The sequence below is a fragment of the Pelobates fuscus genome, chromosome 4 (assembly GCF_036172605.1).
Source record: "Pelobates fuscus isolate aPelFus1 chromosome 4, aPelFus1.pri, whole genome shotgun sequence".
NCBI lineage: Eukaryota > Metazoa > Chordata > Amphibia > Anura > Pelobatidae > Pelobates > Pelobates fuscus.
Window position 1 is genome coordinate 147,782,780 of NC_086320.1, and position 21,558 is coordinate 147,804,337.

Below are 21,558 nucleotides of genomic sequence, written 5' to 3' on the forward strand. Positions count from 1 at the left end.
TTTATAATATAGTAATGCGCCTTTCCTTTTTAATGCTTATTTGCTTTTTCATGCAAAACTTATCACTTGTATGGGGTTATACGCTAAACAAATATAGTATTAAATGGACTGCAAAAAGAATAAATAATGCTGAAGAAGTAGGAATACTTTCACATTTTGGTATTTACATATTTTCTGACAAACTTTAACTCTCTCTTCAGTTTAAATAAAAATACTCAGGGTGACTGGCAAATTTTATTACATTTGTACATTTAAGCATCTCCAAGCTTCTATTCACAAGTCTGGAATGTCGTCTTTTGTTTGGATGAATAAATAGCTGAATTAGGCTAAAACTATTCATTTTACTGCACACAGTATTAAAAGATATGGAATGAGTGGAGAATCATGATTTTATGGTTTGTTCCATACACGTACACCTCTACACATTTGTATGGACTTTTTATATACATACAAATATAAATTATATATATATATACATACACACACACACACACACACACACACACACACACTTTCAATAAATTTGGAGCAAGCAGTATGCCTTAATTGGTCTGAGGATGTATAGACCAAAGGTTTATTCAGTATTTTAAATCACCTCAATGTTTTGTTTTCAGTTAATTTTATACTGAGGGATATTTACTACAAACTTGAAGGGTCAGAATTAATAAAACGACCTGAACCAAATACATATTGACAGCAGTTAACTGGCATAAAAAGCAAGGATTATGTTGGCCGGCAGCCCACATCTTGAGAAGTAAGCACAATGGTTGATTTGTAAATTGGCAACATTCCAGGGTAACATTCCCTGCCAATATACAGGACCAGCATCCGGTGAGCAATATGTTGTTCCATACGACATCAGTCATCAGATCATGTCAACCAACCATTAAGGATAAAAGAAAATAAAACAAATAATAATAAAATAAAACATCCATGAGTTCTGCATATCACTGTCACCAAGATTAAATGCCTAGTGACAATGTGTCAGACTCACTCGTGATGTATACAAGACATATCAGCCTTCTCCCATAAACAGAAAGACAGCCAACACATTTGCCATGGTCTATGCATGTTTTCGGGAGCCTGTCATATGAAACATTTATCTAGATAGGTCTTAAAATATAACGGAACATGAGCGTCCAAACCTACTCTGATTATGCCAAACTTGATACGAAAATAGAATTAGATATAAAAATACTGTATGAATGTAAACTGATTATTTTTATTTATTGATTTATAATTGTTTAAAGTAATCTACTGATTAATCAGGTTTTTTATATTGCTTTCAACATTTCCTTGTAGGTTAATTTTTAATTGTATTTCGTTTCTGAGCATGTCTACAAGGTATTAACACCGAATGATTAAGAAGATCACTTTGGCCATAATTCAGTCATCTGCAAACATACTATTAGAATGAGATCCTGCTCCATACAGAGCTATACTGTGCTCTTACAGTAGTATTTTTTAAGCTTTAATAAATTCTGTGTTCAATTGCTCATCTTAGAGAGAACATTGCTTAAAAGCAAAGTCTTTACCTGTGGTCAAGGTGACTGAAGTCTTGCAAATTCAGCTCACGTGTATCTTGTGTTAAGTATATAGTGTCCACATCCTGCAGTGAAGAAATAAAGATTGAAGATTGTTTTAAATATGTAAAGGAAAGGTCTTGAAGTAGACTTGGAGACTGTATCCTATTTGACATTCCAGTTCCCACAGCCCAATGCAGAGCGTGACTAGTAGTTCAATAAGGCTTCCACAGTCATGATGCAGCACTTACATTGCCACAATATAAAACATAATATCACAATTGCCTCATTAAACCTCAGTTTAAAGGGTTACTCCAAGTACCATGCCCACTTTAGAAATTTTAAGTGACCATGGTACCTGGAGTCTGTATGTGCATTATTTTACTTTGAAACACTGCAAACTAGCAACTGAAGTTCCAGGCTAGTTAATGTCAATTCTGTGCAACTTTCATCATCTAACTACTCTCAGCCAAGGAATAAGGACAGCTGCAACTTCTGGCTCCTGCAGCTCCGCAGAAATCGGAAAGGTTGTCACTAGACCACCAGGGACTATTGTAGTCCAGCAAGGTCCCAGGTAACAAGTTAAAATCATTGCAAAATGGGCTGTAGTGGTTATAATGCTTAGAGTAAGCCCTTACTGCCACAGAGGAAGGCATGTTCACCCTGTAGAAAACTTTTTTTAATTAGTTTATTTAAAATTGCTGTATTTCTGTGTAACTTTGGATGCATCCTTTTCCTCACTAACCATATAAATAAGCAATATGCAGGTGTAAAAGGCCAGATTTTATTGATATGAGTATCTTTTATAGCTAAACTGCAATGTAATATAAAACATAACCAGTTGTTTAATGATGCATTAAATCATTACTTACTTACCTGAGCTCCAGTGCCACCACAGTCGCATCCCAGTGGGTGTTCTATTTAATAATTCACGTCTGCATCCTATCTGCAGTGTAATTATCCACGATGCCAAAAATGGTTTAACTGTCAGCATGCTAGCGTCTGAACAGAGTGACTGACATCAGTCATTCCATTCCTATGCCCTAACCAGAACAAGAAGCATCTGCTAGGGAACAACCACTGATTGACTAGTGAAGGAGCAGTCTAGTTTTAAATATGTTTTTCACCCAATCAGTATTGCTAGCACAATGTATATAAGACAGTTAGTATACTTTTAAACTAGGCAAACTTGTCTGTAACAAGACAGGTACACTTTAAATAGGGTTAATCACATATCTGTCATATTACAGGTCACGTCAGGCACAAAATATGGCAATCAAAATTAAAATGCAATGGTGAAATACACAGGTTCTTACCCACTGCACTTCCTCCCGGTATGGAAGGCCAAGCCAGTCACAGACACATGCATACATCTGAGAAAAGCCTCCTAGATAAAGGACAATACAGACAAAAAAGAGAAGCTATTGACAGATTTACAATTTAAAAATCTCCCACCCGTTGTAAATGTTCCCAAACATTACCATAAAATGTTCTACATTTAATAATTTGCATGCAGAAAAAAAAAAGGAAAAGTAATCCAAAAAACTCTTAAAAATGCATTTAAATTATCATCAGAGGTTAAGCAAAGCAAATCTGTTCTATCTGTTGTGCCACTCTTCAGCAACTACAGAGTTAAAGTTCTATTTTGACAATTAGCTTGCAAATTATTATTTAATTGTAATGCTTGTTACATACCACATGGGCCAACTTCTGTCACAGTCTGGCTATCCCACAGCGCTTGCAGATTTGTTAGCCTGTCAGCTGGCTCCATGGTTACCTTCTTCATAATTTTCCTTAAGAATAAAAATGCCCACAATATCAATTAGTTTTTAGACCGTGACTGTGATTTTTTTGCAAGTACATTAAAAGGACAGTAATTGTTATTTTCAGCATGTAATCCGATTACAAGGGTACGACTTTTGAATAGAGGAAAAGAAGGAATTTAACGCTAAACGCTTTCCTCTGTCTTGCATGGGAAGCAATGGGAGACGCAATCATTCACCCTAATTCTCTGTAAAATACACATCCCTGAAGCTTTGTACATCCAACCCAGCTGCTGAGGAATGGTAGGACAGATTACCAGTTTAAGACATTTTTAAACAGAAGCGAAAGAGCATTCATGCCAATCACATCTAGATGTTCTTTTAAAAAAACTGAAAATAAATCTTTACATTGCGTTAGTCAAATGGCAAGTGCATGTGTTCATTGAAAGATATGTTTAGTCGATCTGCCATGTCTTGGCTACATGTCACTGACATAGCAGTTAAAACTAAAACCATGTCATCGACAGACACAAGCACAAACAGAACTGTGGGATTCCATGTTCCTCCTTTGGAGGAAATGTGGATGTGTCTGCAGCTGTCTTCAGACAGGTATATATTTCAAGATGTACCTTTGCTGCTGATTAGGCAAGCAAAGCAATTAAACACGCACCTACTGGACAGGGAAATGGCCATCTACACGTTTTGTGAAGAACAGTTTCACTCTAAAGAGCTATGGGTATATAAATATTGTCTAGGTATTTTCCCAATATTGTCTAGGTATTTTCCCAATATCTGCTTTTTAAAGAACTTTTTCAATGATATGGCAAGGATTAGTATGCAAATGATGGAGAACAAGCAAAAAACAAATATAGTAAATAGCCATTTCTCAGATGACAATGGTCCATCATTGGGGTCAAACTAGTCTCTGTTTAAGCCAGAGGAGAGAACATTCATACTCTGATAATGTTTTCTCCCAATATTTTTACCCATACTTAAAAGAAAAAAAAAAAAAAGTACTCCTGATACTCACACAGGTGACAAGCCAGGGAATATTTTTCGTAGACACGTGCCTATATGCGCCAACACTTCGTTTACATCTTCCGAAGAGCCCATCTTCATTGATAAGTTGCATTTTTCCGTTTCCACAACCAACTGAAAAATGGCACATTATAAGAAACAAAACACACAATTACTATTTAGTTATACCGCAAAATCAGTTTCTGAAATGGCAGGCACGTTAGGTCTAGAACAAGACTTAAAGGGACACTGTAGGCACCCAGACCAGTTCAGCCCAATGGAGTGGTCTTGGTGCGAACTCCCATCACCCTTAACCCTGCAAGTGTAATTATTGCAGTTTTTATAAACAGCAATAATTACCTGCTAGGGTTAAGTCCTTCTGTACAAGACAGCCATTAGAGGGACTTCCAGGTTCTTAAACAACATTTGGTCATCTAAAGGATGCTGGAAGCCATTGCCACGCAAGCGCATTAGGTCTCCCCCGCCGGGAGAGCATGGGTGAAGCCTGACCCAGCACCTAGGGACATCGGCGCTGGAATCAGGTAAGTATCAGAACGGGTTTTAACCCCTTCAGCGACATGGATGGGGGGCACTCCAGGATTCGACTAGACACTCTAAACACCATCACTACAACATCCCTACAACATAACACAAAGCAGATGAGAGAGAGAGAGAGAGAGAGACAGAGAAAGAAAGAGTGTGTGGGTGTTTAAATATACTAAAATGCCAGTTAAATATAAGATTGCAGAAAATGAAATGTCTCACACAACGAACATGAAATTTACAATACACCCAATATCCTGTATAACATACTACAAATGTAACAAATGTATATGGATCATGTGTACAACAGAAGTGGTTAAACAGTGTGTAAAAAAAAAAAAAAAAATCTAATGTCTCAATAGAATGTATGCTCACAGCGAAGGATCTACGGTCATGTCTAATTGGACAGGCAAATATTGTAAGCTTGTAATTAGTGCCACTTCAATGAAGAAAGGTCTCATCATGTTGTGCTGCAACTAGAAAGACAAAGATCCAGCAGCGGATGTACAATATATAGAAACATAAAGGGCCGGACTAGGATGAGAATTCAGCCCGGGCAGTTGATGGCAGAGCAGTTCACTTTGAGGGGCGGGGTAAAAAAGGGGGCGTGTTAATTGAGTGTTTATGCATATATAGAGTAGTGTGTGCATAGAAAGTGTGTGTGTGTGTGTGTGTTTGTATGCATGGGGGTGTGGTGTATACAAGGGATATAGAGTGTGTTGTGTGTGTTTATAGGGGGTATAGAGTTTGGGTACAGTGTGTATGTGAGTGAGGGGTGTGTGTTCAAGGGTTATAGAGTGTGTGTAATGTGTTTGTGTGTATTTAAAGGGGTATCAAGAGTGCCTAGTGTGTGTGTAAATGCAGAGGGTGTATATAAGGGGTATGGAGAGTCTGTTGTGTGTAAGTGACAGGGGAATACCAGTAATTAATGCAAGTAGAACACAATTATTTCAAGAGTTGACATAAATAAAGATCCAGGTTAAAAAGAGAGAGAGAGAGAGAGAGAGAGAGAGAGAGAGAGAGAGAGAGAGAGAGAGAGAGAGAGAGAGAGAGTGTGTGTTTTTTTTCTAGGATTTCAGAGAAACAAAGAACAAAGCAACAATACATAGAATTATCACTTAGCCCGTTTCCAGTGTTTTTAGCTGCTTAATCAATGTACTCATTAAAACATATATATATATATATATATATATATAATACACTCTCCCTACCTCTAAATACCTTGCCGGGGTACAGGAAAGCAGGCTGATGACGTTCCCTGGTGGTCCAGCGGGCTGGTCATTTGGTCTGTACCTCCGCAGGTCACAGACCATGCTTCTCCCTCTCATGAGCGCCGGTATTAGCGAGCGGTGCCGCAGGTTACCAAGGCAATGCTCTGATAACATCGGAGCTCGCAAGAGGGAGACAGGCAGGCACAGATTCACAAACCTTTCCTTCAGCCCGTGAAGGAACAGTGGCCCCTTTTAGGGCCAGTGCTGCCCTGCATGGGCCGGCAGGCCAGTCAAGGTATATATAAAAATATATAAATCTAGCAATTTCCAACACAGAAAAACAAACAAGTCTGCGTTGCAAAGTTTTCCTCAATAATACAAGAATTATGATTGAGTAATTGAATCAGTGTTAAAACAGATTACCGTATATACTCGCGTATAAGCCGAACCGAATATAAGCCGAGGCCCCTAATTTTACCCCAAAAAACTGGGAAAACGTATTGACTCGAGTATAAGACTAGGGTGGGAAATGCAGCAGCTGCTGGTAAATTTCTAAATAAAATTAGATCCTAAAAAAATTATATTAATTGAATATTTATTTACAGTGTGTGTATATAATGAATGCAGTGTGTATATAATGAATGCAGTGTGTGTGTATGAGAATGCAGTGTGTGTGTATGAGAATGCAGTGTGTGTGTATGAGTGCAGTGTGTGTGTGTATGAGTGCAGTGTGTGTGTGTATGAGTGCAGTGTGTGTGTATGAGTGCAGTGTGTGTGTGTATGAGTGCAGTGTGTGTGTGTATGAGTGCAGTGTGTGTGTGTATGAGTGCAGTGTGTGTGTGTATGAGTGCAGTGTGTGTGTGTATGAGTGCAGTGTGTGTGTGTATGAGTGCAGTGTGTGTGTGTATGAGTGCAGTGTGTGTGTATGAGTGCAGTGTGTGTGTATGAATGCAGTGTGTGTGTATGAATGCAGTGTGTGTATGAATGCAGTGTGTGTATGTGTGTGTGTAATGCAGAGTGTGATGCAGAGCCTTGGTGGGGGGGTGGGCATTTTTATTTTTTTATTATTATTTTAATATTTTTTTTGTTTCATTAAATTTTTTATTATTTTATTTTATTATTATTTTTATTTTATTATTTTTTTTATTTTTATTTTTTTATTATTATTAATATATATACATTTTTTTTCGTCCCCCTCCCTGCTTGCTAGCTGGCCAGGGAGGGGGGCTCTCCTTCCCTGGTGGTCCAGTGGATGGGCACTGTGTAGGAGGGGGCTGTGGGGGCTGCAGAGAGATGTTACTTACCTTTCCTGCAGCTCCTGTCAGCTCTCTCCTCCTCCGCCGGTCCGTTCAGCACCTCGGTCAGCTCCCAGTGTAAATCTCGCGAGAGCCGCGGCTCTTGCGAGATTTACACTGTGAGCTGACAGAAGAGCTAAACGGACCGGCGGAGGAGGAGAGAACTGACAGGAGCTGCAGGAAAGGTAAGTAACGTCTCTCTGCAGCCCCCACAGCCCCCATTGTCTGTATTATGGCAATGCAAATTGCCATAATACAGACTGACTCGAGTATAAGCCGAGTTGGGGTTTTTCAGCACAAAAAATGTGCTGAAAAACTCGGCTTATACTCGAGTATATACGGTATTTATGAAAACATACCAGGATTTTTTTATACACAAGACACAAGATCCAGCTCACTCACCTATCCACTAAACAGCAACTTCAATGTTGACAGATTTTATTAGTGTTTTTAAAACACCTAATCTAGGCAACAATAATGGGGGTTTAGTTACATTATATGATCATACATTGCATAAGCCTGCCACAACGTCAATGTACCCCATCTTTGGCAGGTCCTACTCTAACAGCCTAGTGGCTGCTCTTTTATGAGATTAACCAATTTATTTGGGTAAAAATTCCATCTGGGGCTCTCTGCAGTACAAGGCTAAATAGGGCGCTCACCTATCCACAAAACAGCAACTTCAATACTTCAATGTTGACAGATTATATATATATTATAATTTTTTTAATATATCACATTCTTACAAACACATCTTTACGCACAAAGGAGTCTGTATGCAATCCAGTACTGCACAGCTGGTTCACATTTCCCAAATCAATTCCCCAGAGATGTAATTACAGAATAATGTATAGGGGATTCTCCATGCTTTACTGTATAATAGGGTTCTAAGGCTGTCAAGCATGTCAAGTTATTTTAAGTTATAGTCATCACACGTACTCTCAGGGCCTCCATTTTCCTTAGCCAAGTTCTATATTTCCTTGGAAGATAAGGTGTCAGAAAGAAGATGCATTTTCAAACTCTTCTACATCAAGAACACTGGTTTATTTATAAACCCATTAAGCAATAGATGTGGCTGTATTTCTGAATTTAGTACATATAAAATATTCTAGGTATTAACAAAAAAAAAGGGAAATTTAAATTTGACATTTTTGCTTTGTATATTAAATTGCAGCCCTGACGCAATGTATATACATTTGTGATTTATTTAGATATAAGGGTTTATTCTCTAAACATAGAACTGTAGTGAAATACAAAAAAAAAAAAAAAAACAAAGTCACACTGTGACTTTAGCGAAGCTGGGCAATTTTATACAATATAAATATTTTTCATATATAATTTGTTTCAGTTTAAAAAAATAAAACTTGTGTTTGACCATCTTACCTATATTTTTTCCATTATGGTTGTGAAATAGCAATCAGCACAGATCATTATTAACACAAGCCATGAAATGGGTTTTATGACTCCTCATGATACAGAATCATTGTTTGTTTCCAAAAGGACAGACTGTCAAGGGAATAAAAATGTGCAATCTCAAACCTGAGGATTCATCTTTATTCCAGCTTCAAAATGTATTACAAATAACATGTTCAGGTGGAAGGTGCAATTTAGTTTATAAGTAATGAAATATAGCTCGCTCACACACACACACACACACACACACACCGGTCTCTAATACATATACACACATTATATATGTATAAACACACACGGAGTTCCCTCCACTAAATATAAATATACATATATATACACACACGCTTTTTGTTGTGTTTTTTTTTTTTTTTTTAAATGTATTTATTTGATTTCTGCACACTTTGATTTAATGCAGTCTCTACCGAAAACATTTAACAATTTGCTAGATATAAAAATTGTGAGCTCCAATGCAGTGTTACCCTTAATTCAATCCAGACTTGAAACGTGGTATAATGGGGAATTTGAATGTTACTTAGGGGAATAAGGCATTCTCTTTGAGACTGAGCAAAGCTTATATTTACAGTACTGGTAATATACAGGTCTCACCCAGATTTCAAAATATCTAGCTGTTCTACATCTAGGTGTTTACATAATAAAGCTCTAACATTTCATGGTCAGCTGCTCTCTGCAGAATTGTATCTAAGTCACAGGTTTCATCAAGTGACAAGCCTGTTTGTTAATTAACTATTTTTGCTGATCAAAAATATTGTAACTCTTAGGATTAGATAAATAAACAATGTTTGTTGCAACATTCAAACTTCATGTATAGCACATGCACTTAGAGATTTTTGCAAGTTGTTTAAAAAAATAAATAAATAAAATAAAATAAAAAAATACATTTTCCCCCATTAAATATTATGGAATAAATATCCTTATATCTGTGTTCTTCTGATGGTCAGCAGTCACTGCCAGTAAATACATTTTCGGACATCTGCGATCTCCTCGTTTTGGGTCATTTTTCCTTCTGTGAGTGCCTCTCGGGGTTATTCATTAAACTGTGAATTTTACTGAATTTAATTTGAATTTCTAAACGAAGGCCAAAGTAGCCAAGCTTTGATTACAGAGGAGTTGGAGCATTAGTACGAATCTGTTATTTTAGCCTCAATTTTGCCTTCCTGCATTAAATTGAGTTTTTATGTAACCGTTTCTGGTTTATTCTAGAAATCTTGGTTTATTAACCATTCAGGCTTACAGCTGTAGGTTTCATAAACAGAAACGGTGGTTTCACACAGCTGATGAAAAATCAACTGTGATGCTATACAACTGCAGTTTCAAAGAAAAAAATTGAATAAAATACACTGCATTTTCATATAGAAAATTGTATGTTTGCTGCTCAGCAATATGCTAACTTTTCACTTTAAAAAGCGCCTAAATTAAAACTATTGTCAAACGCCCCAAAAAAAAACAAACAAAAAAAACCCCCAATTTATAAAACACAAGATGAGGCTCCTTTGGCCACGAACATTAGGGGCAACTGCATAGAATATTCACATGTAAAACAAGGTTTGTGATTCGTGGTTCACTGAATTACTCATTCCAGATTTCTTAGTTCGTAATCAATGAACGTTTGGCGTATTGGCGTATGCAAATACAAAAAGGTAAAGTAACATCTTTGTCAACTACGACAAGGTCAGAGAAAGATGATGGTCCAAATTGCAAGCTGAATAAATGACAAGACGCCACAATTGTAGCATTCGTGAAGAGGAAGGGTCAGCCAAATAACATTAGTAAATGCATAGCTAAAATAAGTGGCTGTGGGATTGTGGCAGATAAAAGGGTTACCTTCACTAGAGTGTGTGGCACATGGTAGTGTTTGATCTAGCAGGAAATGAAACAGTCATTTTACACTTCAAAAAAAGAAGAAAAAAAAATCATTCTTTTCATGTGGCCGTTTGATCAATAAAAGAGTGAAAGACAACAGTAGATTTTTGTTTCCCCTTTTTCCTTGGGAACTTTACATTTATAAGAAGTGTGAAAGGTGGTATTAAAAATATATAGGGAACTATATACACTACTAGGAATACAATTAATTAACTACATTATTTGCACTACTGAATTGCTTATTGGAGCAAAGTACTGACATAAGCATTTCTTCTATTTGACTTATAATAGAAGGGTCTTGTCTCTCAATGCCAAATTAATCCTACATAATAAAAAAAAAAAAAAAAAAAAAAACACCTACACCCTGCTGCAGATTACATTTTATTTAAATACATTCAGCATGCAACAAAGTTAATCATGCAAAAAAACAGAGGCCTGGTAAACTTTAACATGTGTTGCTAAACCCTGTACTGGCAAGGGCCTGGCCCAATGATATCTACCCCCCAGACAATAACACAATTCAAACAAAATGTCTAAAAGCTTGAATACTTCCGGTGATATTATGTAAAGTGTATAAAATGTACCAGAGGGCGATCAGGATTTGGTAGGACCGTAGAATTTTCTGGTCTTTTCTATTTGTGGTTTAATATTTAAACTAGGGGGCTTGGAGAATCCTTGGCTCAATGCTACGGGGAAGATTTGTCTTGCATTTCATATAATCACTGATAAGTCACACAATAATTTTTGTCGATATTTTATTATAGATATTTACTATCGTTCCTTTGACATTTGTCATTGATTGCTGTGCAAATCAACGTTTTAATATGTGGATTGGAAATAAAACGTTTACCAAGAGAATGGGGTGCATTTACATTCATAAGATACCAACAATGTATGACTTATTGTCCTTTTTATACATATATCCTCCATTTAAGTAACATGGCAAATGCCTGCTCAACTGCCTGCAGGTCAAGTGGTTGTCATTGCACTAGTCACATTTAAGTACACATAAATGTTCCAAGTGGTCTATTATTCTGGTTGTGATTGCATGTCAACATGTGAAGAAAAGTAAAAGGTATCAGCACCAGTAAAGCAAGCCATGAAGAGGCTGAAAAAAAATGGATTATGAAAGACATAACCTACCCATTAGGTGTATCAACATGGAATGTGTGGGACATTAAAAAGCAAGGCAGCTCTGCTGAGCTGAGCTACAGCTCACAGTTGTGTAGACCACAGGAGATCATTGCCATAATACATGAAATCTTGGGAAACAAAACCTGTACAAGAGATCAAGAATACTGAACAGACATGACGAGTGTCATAACAGAGAAGACTATGTCAGTATGACCCCGTGCACAGAGCTTTAATACAGGATTGTTTAGTGATGTATTGACAGTTAAAGTGATATTGTCTAAGCATTATAAGTGCTTCAGCTTACTGCCATCTCAAGTTCTCAGTTTTTTCTCTCTGCACAGCAGTATACCCATTCATGGAAGAACAGATTGCTGTGCATTTGATGTTGCCATAGCAACCAATGCATGCAGTTTGTGTACATTTGTGGGTTAAGTTAGATGTATTTAACAGAAAAAAAAAGGGTAAATCAAATTCCTTCTTCTTTCTCAACACTGGGAGAATGAACAGCCTTACAGCTGCAGCACTTTTTACAAATTGCTGCACTCATAAGTCACTGCAGGAGACGACACAAGCAAACAGTATCTGATTGAAGCCCACAGTACAGGCCTTGCAATGATATAAAATATGTTTAATACTTTGTTAATTTGATCTTTTATTTCTGCTTCCATGAAAAGAGACAAATTAAAAGGAGTTGAATTGCAGACACTGTTCACAGATATGTATGAAAACACCTCAAATTAAAGGGAAAAAAGTCAGCGTAGTGTAAATATCCTCAAACTCCAGCTGACACTCTTTATTATTATTATTATTATTATTATATAAATATTCAGATTTAGTAGGTTTGATTGCTGGAATAAACAGCAAAGGTTTTAACCCTTATGTCACATCCAAATAATTATGAAAGCTGCAGGCACATTTATTGAAACAAAAAGGAGAACAGCAACAAGAACAGCAATCAAGCTTGATAAAGACCTCTTAGTAGGTTGAAACGTTGCTGTTCTCCTTTTTGTTTCAATAAATCTGCCAGCGGCTTTCACACTTTGAGTGCCTGAAAAACTTTCTTGCTGCCTTAAAGGACCACTATAAACATACGTGTTTTCCTGGCTCTATAGGGTCCTTGGGTTCCCCTCACCATCTGAAACTGCTATGTTTACAGCAGGCAGGGTTAATCCTAGATGGATCTGGCACCCAGACCAATTCATTGAGCTGAAGTGGTCTGGGTGCCTATAGTGGTCCTTTAACATGTTGGGATTGCTGGTCCTGTTCCGGAGCACCGGTGGCCGTTGGAAGTGAGTGCGGTTACTATGATTATTTTTGCTATATCCAAATAATTATGGACTGAACTATAGGTGTGGGATTACATTTATATAGTTTTTGTTTGTTTTTTGAAAGACACCTTTCTAAATATGATCCAAAGGTACTAATCATGGGATGTTTATTCCTGGATAGAAGAAGCTTTAATGTACTAATAAGGATTTGGAATTAAATATAACATTTATATCAAAGATCAAGCATCATGTAAATCTTGATTTTCATTAGATTTATTCTATGTAAACTGTTTACAAAGGTTTCACAAAGGCAGTCTACAAAGATTTAAATTGCTCCAAAATGTGTATGTTATATTTCCACACAAATGCAAATGTCATTTTACAACAGCCATAAGGATGGAAATTGTTAGCTATTTAATATCTACCTAGCACTTAAAGATTAATATCACTTCGTCCATTCTCATCTCGTGCACATTAGCAGTACTTTGAAGGTATTAGATAATGCTGATAAAATGATCATGAAATTGATAGATTAGTTCTGATACTGAAAAGACTTGTCCATGAAATTCTAATTTACAATATGGGCAGCACATTTTTCCTAAATATTTCCAATGCTATAGTCTCAGCTACACAAGTCCCTTCCTCTGCAAACAGATCTGTATTAAAGGGAGTTTTAAAATAGCAGTGGAATGCCGCTGAAACAGCTTCATTAGTACCAAGTTTACTTACATCAGCAATTCCTAGGACAGCCTGTCTGAGAAACAACATGCAGAGGGGTGTGTGGGTAAACATTTTAAAAGGTGGCCATGCAGAACCCACAGCTATATCGGAGCATATGTTTGTATTGGGTTCTTGTTTCTTTGTAAAATGAAACAGCTCACGTTTTATTTAAAGTATCGGATTGCATAGAACATTATTAGGAAGAAGCAACGCTAAAAGGAAGAGAAGAATGGTTGAAATAAATTAAAGGGACACTGAAGTGCTTTAGGAGTTAACTGCATTTCCATACATTCTTACGTTTAAAAAAAGTTTCAATTTAAATTGTGATATACACTATAGATCCCCTAAGTAATAAATGCTGACTGTCAAAGAGACTGCCGGGAGGGATACCCTCTAGCACTTTTGTTTTTTTCTTTGTTTGTTCCTTTAAACGTACACTACAGCGTCAGGAACACATGTATGTATTCCTATCACTACAGTGCAGGTATGGCTGTTTATGTTACCAGCCCCGCTCTCATCACACTCAGAATGTAGTTTAAGCACCTTTTCTCCCATGCTGCCTAGGTCTCGCATCACCTCTTGATGATCTCAGCCAACCCAATGCTTTCCCACAGGAAAGCATTGGGAGAGTATTGCATATGCGCAACAAAACATGTGCTGCACCAATCAGCATCTCCTCACAGAGATGTATTGAATTAATACATTTCAACTGGGATCATTCAGCATCTCCATGCAGAACTTGGACACTGAATACCAGTGCTGCACACGGTTTGCCACTGGAGGTTCTTCCTAGTCAAGTGCTAGTCTCAGTTGACTGCCACTAGAGGTGTTAATAGACAGTAATGAAAATGCAGTGTTTACAATTCTAACACTGCAGGACAGGCTATAGACACCAGAACAACTACATAAAGCTGTAGTGGTTCAGGTGACTAGTGTCCCTTTAAAGAGTAGGAGTAGATAACTGCAGTGGACAAAAAAAAAGAAAAAACACCAGTGACATGGAAAAGAGAAGGAGGGGAGTTTGAATGACAGATGTGTGTAAACTGCAATAATGTTTGAAATATAGGGAATGAAGAATTAAAGGAGTAGGAGGAAACTATAAATCTGATTAGAGAGAGAGAGAGAGAGAGAGAGAGAGAGAGAGAATACAAAAGCGAGAGAAATGAAAAATGCAGTTGGAAAAATGCATTAATGAAATTATCATTATGTAGAAATATGCTGCTAAAATACATCTACAATTTAATTTAAATGTGGGATTTCTCTCACATTCCCCACACTATTCTTCAAATTTACAGACTAATAGACAGCCATTTCACATACTTACTCAAAGAACAAATATCATGCAGCACTTGTAGGTGGGTACCGCTTGTTAGCTTGCAAAACTCTTCACAGATCATTTGAAACCTTTCCAATTATTTATAATTGCCTAAAATGTACCATGTACGCGGTCTGGCTACATAAAAACAGTGTCAAATACTATTGAAGGAATCATTCATTCCCCCAAATGTAAATGTCCATGTTGTTCATTATATGATAAAGAATACTTACGTGTCCAGGTTTACTGCAAATAATTCCTTGAATTTCCAAATAACTGAATGTTAACTCAAGCTGTGAAAAAAAAAAGGAAAAACTAAATTATAATTGAATGCTGAGAAAATGCTGTCATAATCAAAATATACATCATTATAAATAAATTGCTACAATAAGCAAATAGCATTTGTGTTATTGTAGAGAAGTTCATTTCCTTGTATTTTATATCTTCTATTTACTATCTCCACCTGCTGCTTAGAACAAATAAGCACTTAATGCAGTAAGAAAAACTTCATAAATCATTTATTCATCACATAGACTTCCTAAAAGATGTTAAATGCCAAGCAGTTTTTACATAAACTGTAACCTGGCTAAAATTCAATACCACAGATTTAATTTGCTTTATTAAATGGTTTCCATACAGTCCATTGTAATACCACTGAGCTATAATGCAGACATTGGCTCTACGGAGTACTTTAAACTCGTCACTGGGACCCACTAAGAGGGCAGAATTCTTGCATTGTCCCAAAGTGTTGTAAGTGGTGTAGTCATTTTCAGTGATACGTCTGAGAGGCTGGTGAGATAGTTCAGTTGGTTACTCTACTAGTTGTTATACATTTCAACCTTGAAGTCACAAAACTGACAAAGGTGGGGCCTACTTAGCGGTTCATCTTTCCAAGAACATAAAGTAACGAGCACAAGAGACTTTGCTAATGGAAACATCAACATATCTCTTGATGAGCTATCAATTTGGTTGAGAAATGTAAAAGGCGCTGAAATTAGCATATATTTTTTATTACCCATGTACTAATAGAGATATCCTAACATTATGGCTAAGGTTCTTACCGTACATCACCAGAACTGCATATCTAGAACAATGCAACAGGAGTGCTTATGGGAAAGTTCATGAAAGGTCAGGTTTGGTGGAAGTTTAGAATAGGGGTCTGTATTATGAAGGGCAGTTAGGGGATTAGGGTTTGAATGTCTTTAGGTTTAAAAGGCCTGGTTTCTTGATAATGTGGACTCTCTCTTCTAGAACAGATTTAGGGGGTGCCTGCCCTCGAACGCTGTGTGGACTCTGTCCCCCTAAACATGTGGACATCATTATGACAGTCAATACGAAAATGTACATTGACACCTTCAATAATGCAATAATATTACAGCGTCACTTTTGGTACCGGGAATATTTAAGTCTACTATGAATGTCAGAATTGTTAAAGGTAATCCCTCTGATAGCAACAGTCTGTGTGCCCAAAGCATTTTTTTATTAGAATTGTAGATAATTCATTGGAAAAGAGACAGAGGAGACTGCTAGCATTTGCACCAGAGAACCGATATATTGTTTTACTTTATTTGGTTTCATTAATCCTGCGGTTATGTTCTGCTTTAGAAGTGTTAATTTTCAAGATAAGATATGAATATAATTATCAGAAAATTATATATTCAAATTATAAATGATGTCTAGCCTTATATTTCTGCTTTGTTTACATAAATATATTTAATTGGTACTGACATTTTATTACTCAGTCTAAAGCAGGTTATTTCCATGTGGGATTTACAAAAATTGCACCCGTTTTGAAACACCTCTGCAAAAAAATATTGCTAAATAAAAATCCTTTATGAAACCACCAATGAAAGGAACACTGAATGGAGGGACACCACCAGGGGACATTGGGAACTAAAATCAATTCAATGAGATGAAATTGGGATAGCGCCTACAGTGGGTCTTCAAAAACATTTTTAAAAATGTGTATCAAAGACTACAAAGCATTATACACAAGGCATCAATATCATTCAAAAACAAGCCATATGTTAATGTATGTATGTGCATGCACTGAGCACTGTGATGCTTGAAGTGCTGCTTTAATGGAAAACTCCAATGTCACAAAAATTATATTTGATTTTAACATTTGGAAGATCCCATTACTACGTTAGATGCCAGGTGCCCCATTGCCTTCATGAAAAATAAAGTTTACGTTCTTTTTTTTCCAGTGGTGAAAATGTCCCAAATGTGCTTATCCGATGCAATGATCGCCCAATAGAATGCTTCTCATAGGGAGACATTAGATTAATGCATTCGTATGGTAGCTCTCACTTTGGCTTGAGCAATTGTACACATTTTTGTTCTAGTAATAAACATAATTTACTGATGTCTTCATCTTTGCCAAAATACGGAATTATTTCCAAATGCTACTAAACTGAAACTATACACAAAAATGGTGGCATGGTGGACAATTGAACACTGCACAAAAATGCCTCAGCACACTTGGCACATCTCACGTACACTGCTATGGACAATTAACGTGTCATTTAAAGGCTACTTGGAAAATACACATTAGTGCTAAGTAAAATGTTAAACCAATCCATTGTATGTTGTGCTGCCATGTCATATTTGAACAACAGGAGCATATCTACTTTTGATTTTAGCTATAAGAATGTCTAGTGCTTTAAGCACCAAATGACCCTTGTGATAAGTTATCAAGATAAAATATACTTTAAAAAGTTTCAAAGAAATTAAAATTATAGGTCATCCAATTTTTAGAGAAAATAAACTAAAACTGTGTTAAATAAATGTTCAAAATATTTTTACAAATGCATTCACAATCCAAAAAAAAAATATACAAAAGACGTAAACATTTTATGTAAACAGCGCAGACATATGATGGAAAAGGTTTTCACGAGTGCTTAAAAATGCTTAGGCTTTTTCTTTTAGTCTCTGTAATTTATTCATACTGCAAAGCTACACATGGACATCTGCCAAGATTATGATGAATAAGCAGATACAATCAATCATTCACCTCCGTACTGAGAAACTTCTCATATCGTGAACAAAGACTCAAGGAAGATGACAACATTCATCATGTCACACAATATTTTTGGTCATCTGATAACCTGAATTATACAAAATCAATATTCTAATAATTATGGGGAAGAAGGTTGATGTTCTGATTTTATACCTGTGAAAAAGTCAAAATTGATTTATGCAAAAAATATTTGCACATTCTACTACTTACTACTTTAATGCTTGAGATATTGAAAAGCACAAGGCAAATAAAAGTCAATTAGATTTTACCATAAGAGAAATTGGACAACTTACCATTAAATAACAACTTTTATATTACATTTAAATGAAGCATATATGGGTTACAGAACTAGCTTTGAATAATCTTTAAGGGTGACTGGGTGACTTATTTCTCTCTCATTTGTACAAGGGGGATCAGAGTAACTGGGTGTCTAAATTAGACCCAGTGCTTTTCAGAACCACAAACTGAGATCCAGCCCTATTTAGCCTCCTTACTCCCCACGGGCAACACTAGTAAGGAAGGGAATTTCCTTTTGGGAAAGAAAGGAATGAGGGTTACCAAATTGGGGTGCAAGTTCAGCGGGAGTGAAGGAATAGTACGTTTGACATTGCGAGAAAAGGCAAAGTGATGTGCCGGGTTTAACACTACATATCTAAAGCTTAGGCTTTGGATCGACTGAGGTCTAATGTTTAATGCATATCTCCCTAGTTTTGGAGGGACATTTTCTTATATATCTCTGTCACATATTTCTTGTCCTTTATCTAAACCTTCACCAGAACGAATTAGAAACTCACATTAATTGTGGTTCATTGAAACTTTCTTTTTTTTTTCTTTTTTATAAACAGCTATATTAAAATCATAAATTGCCCAAAATTGTATAAAACCCTGCTCAACAGTTATTACCCCATCATAGACTGTTCATTTGAAATGTTGGGAGGCAAGACCAACGGTTTAACCAAAGCTATTTCATGGAGTATAATTTTCAAGCTCTCTGATAATTTCATAAAAAGGCTCCAGTAATACAAGTAGGTGTCACTGCAAAACTACAGCAGGGACAGCCTTCAATACAACTCCATACTGATGTGAAGTGTCACACTGGACCTGCAGGGCTGTCCACATCACAATATACCGTATATACTCGAGTATAAGCCGAGTTTTTCAGCACATTTTTTGTGCTGAAAAACTCATACACACACACTGCACTCATACACACACACTGCACTGATACACACTGCATTCATACACACACACACACTGCACTCATACACTGCACTCATACACACTGCACTCATATATACACACACTGCACTCATACACACATACACACACACACTGCACTCATACACACACACACTGCACTCATACACACACACACTGCACTCATACACACACACACTGCACTCATACACACACACACTGCACTCATACACACACACACTGCATTCATACACACACACACTGCATTCATACACACACACACACTGCATTCATACACACACACTGCATTCATACACACACACACACTGCATTCATACACACACACACTGCATTCATACACACACACTGCATTCACACACACACACTGCATTCATACACACACACACTGCATTCATACACACACACTGCATTCATACACACACACACTGCATTCATACACACACACACTGCATTCATACACACACACACTGCATTCATACACACACACTGCATTCATACACACACTGCAAATAAATATTCAATTAATATAATTTTTTTAGGATCTAATTTTATTTAGAGATTTACCAGTAGCTGCTGCATTTCCCACCCTAGTCTTATACTCGAGTCAATAAGTTTTCCCAGTTTTTTGGGGTAAAATTAGGGGCCTCGGCTTATATTCGGGTCGGCTTATACTCGAGTATATACGGTACTCTGCTTTCTCCTGCTGTGGCAAGACTCTTAAACCATGGTACAGCACAGGTAGGCCAGCAGTGTCCATAGGTGGTGTCTGGTTTAAGGTGCACACAACTGAAGGGGCAGTGCTTCAAGCTTAAGGGTACAACCCTTGAAAAATGTGACCAGTGCTGAACATTCAAATGGTGGGCGTGACATCTACCTCTTCCCCTTATCTAAACACGGAGCCCCTCAGGCAGTCATCAGATATATTGTGAGCTGCCTCTACCTGCCTAAACTCCCATTATGTGTTCCTGTGACTATTGGTTTGCCATTGACCATGACCTATTACTTCCTGGACCAATGCCACCAAGCGCGACAGTCTTTTAAATTGCCCTTCAGATTTGCCTCTTGTATCCATTTCTCATTAACTGGCCCTGCCAGTTATCATCCATCTCTTCCCTGTAGCTGCAATCTTCTGCATGCCAAGCACCGCACCAGACAAACCTAACAGTAGGGGACTTTACGCCTGACAATGTTAACACTGCTCCTTATTAAGCTTCGGTTAACACAAATTATTTAATCTACTCTGGCGAGAACTTTAGAAATTTCTAGGTTTCCAACAAGCAATTATTTTGTCCACAGATCTACGAATAGCACTTATAAAATTAGCCTGAACTAGTTAATGAAAACAAATGTAAAATATAGTATTTTACAATAACAACCTAAACAGTACAGGTATTTGGTATACGCGTGATTGAGTGCAACTTTATCCGTATTTTTGTTACAATCTGCTTGGACTTCATGTAATAAAACCCCTGCATGGTTCTTGGACGTGAGGAATGTCAAGATCATATAAGTGCAAATATTAGCGAGTTAAGAATTATAGGCCAACAATATCAGGAGGGATGTTGGAGTCTAGTCTTGGTCTAGCCAGTTGTCCAGCCATGCTGAAACCTTTGCAGGCTTTTTTTTTTTTTTTTGTGGATAGGCCAATTCTCCATCTCTCTTTCTAACCTAGTGTCCACATGTTCTGGGTTTGTGTTAAGGGCATTCACAGTAATCGTGTACCTCAAGCAAATTTAGACATTAGTTGGAATAAATAACATTACTTGGTCTTTTTTCCAAATGAATGTGTCACAGAATTGGTCACAGAATGCTCATTCCAGGGCTCTATTTAACCTTGCACTGCGGAGAGTCCCAGAATGAAGTAAATCCCATACAAGAGGGTTAATCTCAGAAGAGCAGGAACTGGGATACTAAGAAAGGACCTGCCAAAAATGGCGTACATGCAATGTATGATCATATACTGTAAGCAACTCCTCATTATGGTTTTAAAAAACCATTACATTTTGTGATCTTTGAAGCTAGTTATTAGTGAGTGTGCTGAATCTTGTATGTGTATAGATTGTTATTGTTAGATTTATAGTGTAAATTACCCAGGAAAAATCTGAGAGGAAAAAAACCTTACCTTGGTGGGAACCCGTGCTGTCAGAATAAATGCTCTGCATGATGCAAGGACCTATGGAACACAAGGAATGGAGAAATGAATGCCTTCTTTAAACAAAATTTTTCCAATTAAATAAA

The 21,558-nt window shown here is 37.0% G+C and overlaps 1 protein-coding gene across 3 annotated transcripts in view; it reads right to left on the reverse strand.

Moving 5' to 3' along the window:
- The window catches only part of CARMIL1 (capping protein regulator and myosin 1 linker 1), a 231,920-nt gene that overhangs the window by 131,845 nt on the left and 78,517 nt on the right, over positions 1-21,558 (reverse strand). For all 3 annotated transcript variants that reach the window (XM_063451656.1, XM_063451655.1, XM_063451657.1), the window contains exons 3-8: positions 21,443-21,493; positions 15,317-15,376; positions 4,317-4,438; positions 3,219-3,316; positions 2,840-2,910; positions 1,536-1,609 (exon numbers count right to left, since the gene is read on the reverse strand). In XM_063451656.1, the coding sequence (XP_063307726.1) occupies positions 1,536-1,609; positions 2,840-2,910; positions 3,219-3,316; positions 4,317-4,438; positions 15,317-15,376; positions 21,443-21,493 (476 nt within the window). The remainder of the gene's footprint in view (positions 1-1,535; positions 1,610-2,839; positions 2,911-3,218; positions 3,317-4,316; positions 4,439-15,316; positions 15,377-21,442; positions 21,494-21,558) is intronic.